Below are 4,750 nucleotides of genomic sequence, written 5' to 3' on the forward strand. Positions count from 1 at the left end.
GTCAGGAGGATTGCTAAAACTTAAATATCTAAAACAACCTTAACTTAAGAGCAAGACCCAGTCTCATCATACAAAACTCTAAACTATGTAATAAGTAAGCAAATCAAAAAAATCCAAATATTAAGTGATGTGTTGTTAATCAACAAGTGAAATGTTTGAGGGGCAGGTTTCTGTCAAGGTATTCTCACACAGAGCTCTGATTCAACCAGTGAAGTGGTTGGGAGTTATGTATAGAAATCAAAGGGTGGAGCTTAACCAACTAATGCAGTTCCAGTTTGGGTTTAGAGGCGTGGCTGCAACAGAGAGAGACAGGCAGAGAGCTATATAAAGGCTCCAGTGGAGCCAGAGAAACTATTCAGAGACCTGGAGCCTGGATAGCTGCCTGGTTTCCCTGGGACTGAGAGACCTCTGTGAAGTACTCAGAACTGGTATGTAATTGGTTTCCCTTGAGTCATGCAGTTTGATGTAGACCTTTAGATGCCAAGATATGATAACACATTTTAATTTCTGTCTCTTTATATGAGCTCATTGAAGACCTTGGATTTAATTCCAAATCAAGGTTTAGCTTCATCTCAAACATCTAGGTTAGCCTATTGATTTCATTATTGTGGTTGATTTTTTAAAAGAAGTTTACCTTATTCAGGCTTTCTTAGAAATGGCCGTGTGTCTCTGGGTAGGCTGGATATCAAAATCCTCCTGACTCAGCAGTCTCCTCAGGGCTAAGAATACTAGCGTGTTCCCTCATATTTTCATTCTCACAAATGCTTGCTGTGTTTGTTTTTGTGAGACCCTGGCTATTACTGGAGACCTGAAGACCATGTGTCTTTGATCCTCTTGAACTCACAATACCTAGAATTATACTTGGGAGTTACTCAAATATCTTACCTTAGCCTTTGCTTTGCATCTTTTTAACATAGCTTTGTTTTTGGATAGGGTCTGCTTTTGGGAACAAGGAAAACCCCTAAATTTTAAGAGCCCACTGCTGTCATTCTTAGTAGAAATTCAATTTTGATCCACAACAGGAGGTTTTTTTGTTTCTTTTATTATTTGTTTGCTTATTTGTTTGTTTCACTATTTCTTTGTTGTTTTGTTGGTTTTTCCTTTTTTGTTTGGTTTGTTTTTTGCATTTTTATTGAAAAATTGTTTATCTACATTAACTTGAGTATTTCTTATTTAAATTTCGATTGTCATTCCTCTTCCCGATTTCCGGGCCAACATCGCCCTAACCTCTCCACCTCCACTTCTATATGGGCTTCCCATCCCCATCCTCCCCCATTACCACCCTCCCCCCAACAATCACATTTACTGGACATTCAGTCTTGGCAGGACCAAGGGCTTCCCCTTCCACTGGTGCTCTTACTAGGCTATTCATTGCTACCTATGAGGTTGGAGCCCAGGGTCAGTCCATTTATAGTCTTTGGGTAGCTGACATTCGCCTATGTATTTGCTCTATTCTGGCTGTGTCTCTTAGGAGAGCTCTACATCCGGTTCCTGTCAGCCTGCACTTCTTTGCTTCATGCTTTTTTCATGTTTTTTGGATGATTTTATTGATTTACATTACAGAAGATACCCCACTTCCTGGTTTCCCCTCTACAACTCCCCTCTCATTTTTTTTATCTAAAGTACAGTCTTTTCAGACTCCTTCCCAAGGAGTTTTCTGACTGGAGACCTTAGAAGATGAGTGTTCAGACTCCACCCACACTCCAGAAGCTGGCAAGGCAAGCTCTGGTGAGAAATGAGGCTGTGGCCGTGTCCTGTGTGGGGGAGCTGCCTACTGTGCTCTTCCCAGCACTGTTCAAGGAGGCATTCGAGGGCAGACACATCAACCTCGTGAAGGAAATGGTGGCAGATTGGCCTTTTCCCTCTCTCCCTGTGGGTGCATTGATGAAGACACCTAACCTGGAAACTTTGCAGGCTGTGCTAGATGGAGTAGACATGCGACTGACAAGAAAGTTTCACCCCAGGTAAGGAATAACCTATTACTGTAGAAGAGAGCACATGGACTACACAGTAGAGATCATCAAGGTGGTTGGCTTAGTTATACGTGGATCAGAAAATTCTGATTGCATCATCATGCAGCGATACATGGTTCTTGAAAGCTATTTTCTTGTCCTAAGGATAGGTCAATATGGATGATAGTGGAATATGGATTAGCGTAAATGTAGCCTCACAGTAGAATGAGTGTATACCTCATATAACTAGCATTCCCACAACCACTTATAATGTGACTAAGGAAAAATAAGGTTTACCTTATTGAAAGAAAAATACTCAAGTGGACAGAAGTCCGGGAAAGGATCTGGAGCATGCCTGAGTCCTGTTTGGATATCGGGTGCTTAAAAACATTCATCTTAATAGGGGGGAGAACTGAGTTTAGACATATGTAGTAAAAGCTGATACAGAGTCTCATGGCATTCATGTTTCACCAACAGGAGGACAAAACTACAGGTTCTTGATCTGAGAAATGTACACCATTCCTTCTGGAACATATGGACTGGAGAAGAGGACAGCAGCTGTTCAGCAGAGAATTTGGAGGAAAAGCCAGTAGTGAAGGTCTTTCCCAAATATGCACTGAGAGATCAGTGTGTGAAGGTGATAGTTGAATTGTGTATCTGGTCCTGCCTTGAAGAAGCACAAGCATACTTCTTGAAGTGGGCCCAGCAGAGAAAGGCCTCCCTACATTTCTGCTGTACAAAGATGAAGATCTGGCGCCTGCCAGTCCATGCTATCAGAGAGATCATGAATGTTTTTGATCCACAACATATCACAGAATTAGAACTGCATGCAGAGCAGACTCTGTTAGACCTGGAAGATTTTGCTGCCTACTTTGGACAGATGAGAAATCTCCGCAAACTCTTCCTGGAAGCCCTGCAAGGGATGATCTCCTCTAATCGAAATGAAACAAGAGACAGAGAAGCCAACTATATGAAGAATTTTATATCTCAATTCTGCAAATTCAATTGTCTCCAGCATCTCTGTGTCCATTTTCTCAGAGATCACATGAATCAAGTCCTAGGGTAAGTAAGAATGAAGAGCTATGTCTGATACCAAAGCAAATCTGTCTCTCTTATCTTAAAGATTAGTGGTTCATGATGCCGGTAGTCATTAGTAACAAATATTCAGAGAGAAATAAGCCTCAGGATTTATGTTGTATTTTCATGTATATTGAATGACATCCAGTAAATTTTACAAGTGAAATCAGTGTCTCAAATGAGCACTCATGAATTAAAGAATTGACTTGGACTTAAGATAGATAATAAGAGTGGGTTGGAATTCTACCAGGTTTCATACCCAGGAGTTGGGGGACTCATTAGCATAGTGAGAACCTGAGCTATATGCTCAAATTTGAGAGAAGAACCTTCTATCATCCCTCAATTCCCTTGGACAAAACATTGAGAGCCTAAGTAGCACTGAGTGCATGGGACAGGGGGTAGAGCTTAGCCTGTAAATGAGAACATGGGTACCTTCAGAAGGAAGGAGAGAATCCAGATTCAGTGAGCACACAGCAGATATGGAGATGCTGTCAGGACTTTACTGGGATGGAAGTTCTTGTGTGTGCTTTCTGGACTCATGAGCTGAGCCGCTTTTCAGTTTGAGAGTGAAGTCAGTCCATGAACTGTGGGGTGGGCATGACTAATCAATTTCCAACAGGAAGCATCATAAATGATGTCCTTGATCATTTAGTCAAACTCACCGTGGGGCACCTGGTTCCCTCTACCACTCTTTACATTCCAGCCAAATCTCTACAACACCATTAGCCAGAACTGACCCCCTGTTCTATCCCTAGGTGCCTGATGACGCCTTTGGAGACCCTCTCAGTTACTTGCTACATAATTTCACAGAATGAGTTGAATTCCTTCTCCTGCTGTAAGAGCCTCTTTCAGTTAAAACATCTGGAATTGAGAGGAGTGATCTTACATGATGTGGATATTATGTCTCTGAGAGGTTTCCTAGAGAAAGTGGCAGACACTCTTGAGACTCTGGATTTGCAGTGTTGTAGGATGAAGGACTCTCAGCTTTATGCCCTCCTACCTGCCCTCAGAAATTTCTCTCAGCTCACCACGGTCAAGTTCTACAGCAACAAATTCTCCATGCCCATTCTGAAGGACCTGTTGCAGCACACAGCCAACTGGAGCACGGTGAACGTGGAACAATACCCTGCCCCTCTGGAGTGCTATGATGACTCAGCTCAAGTTTCTGTGGAAAGATTTGCCCAACTTTGTCGTGAGCTCATGGATACACTCAGGGCAATACGGCAGCCCTATAACATCTCCTTTGCTACAGAAATCTGTTATACATGTGGTGAGCGCTGTGTCTATCATAATGGGCCCAGGCTTTGTTGTTGCTGGCAGTAAATTGGGAAATAGAACTTCTGTATTTCAATAAGAACAAGGCTTGGGTTGAATGGGATCACAATGGAAAGACACTTTTATTGCACAAGTGCAGAAAAATTCAGTGTGAAATTGACATGTATATAAAAAAAAAGGTTTCTTGGCACTTCTTTCCCTTGTCTTTTCCTCAGCTACATTTACAACCCTCTGGTGTCGCTGAGCAGTTAAGTGCACTAAACCTTTAAATTAAAGTAAGCAACATAGACACAACTCCAGTGAAGTAGGATTAAATGGACCACAGAAGATGAAAATACAGCACATTCACACCACAAGGCCCCTTGCACCCCTCAGAGATGCCTAAATGGAAGAAGACAATCCAGGGCAAAGTAAACAGGCTTTCCAGTCTGGCTGTCTACTCTTGA

The 4,750-nt window shown here is 42.2% G+C and overlaps 1 protein-coding gene across 3 annotated transcripts; it reads left to right on the forward strand.

Annotated features, from left to right (window-relative positions):
• The first annotated feature begins 1,677 nt into the window (after positions 1-1,677).
• On the forward strand, positions 1,678-4,352 carry LOC148001238 (PRAME family member 8-like). 3 transcript variants are annotated; one of them, XM_087584722.1, is made up of 3 exons: positions 1,678-1,964; positions 2,430-3,014; positions 3,785-4,352. In XM_087584722.1, the coding sequence occupies exons 1-3, from the start codon at positions 1,678-1,680 to the stop codon at positions 4,350-4,352; spliced, it is 1,440 nt and encodes a 479-aa protein (XP_087440848.1). The 3 variants fall into 3 exon arrangements, with proteins under 3 accessions (XP_087440848.1, XP_087440849.1, XP_087440850.1); XM_087584723.1 differs by having other exon boundaries at positions 2,433-3,014; XM_087584724.1 differs by lacking the exon at positions 2,430-3,014.
• The last annotated feature ends 398 nt before the right edge of the window (positions 4,353-4,750 follow it).

This window comes from Rattus norvegicus, chromosome 14 (genome assembly GCF_021556685.1).
Source record: "Rattus norvegicus strain SHRSP/BbbUtx chromosome 14, alternate assembly SHRSP_T2T, whole genome shotgun sequence".
In the NCBI taxonomy this organism is placed as follows: Eukaryota; Metazoa; Chordata; class Mammalia; order Rodentia; family Muridae; genus Rattus; species Rattus norvegicus.

Coding starts and splice junctions, on each gene's coding strand:
- LOC148001238 (XM_087584722.1), top strand. CDS start 1,678: ATGAGTGTTCAGACTCCACCCACACTCCAGAAGCTGGCAAGGCAAGCT. Junction 1,965..2,429: donor ACAAGAAAGTTTCACCCCAG/GTAAGGAATAAC, acceptor TTTCACCAACAG/GAGGACAAAACTACAGGTTC. Junction 3,015..3,784: donor CACATGAATCAAGTCCTAGG/GTAAGTAAGAAT, acceptor TTCTATCCCTAG/GTGCCTGATGACGCCTTTGG.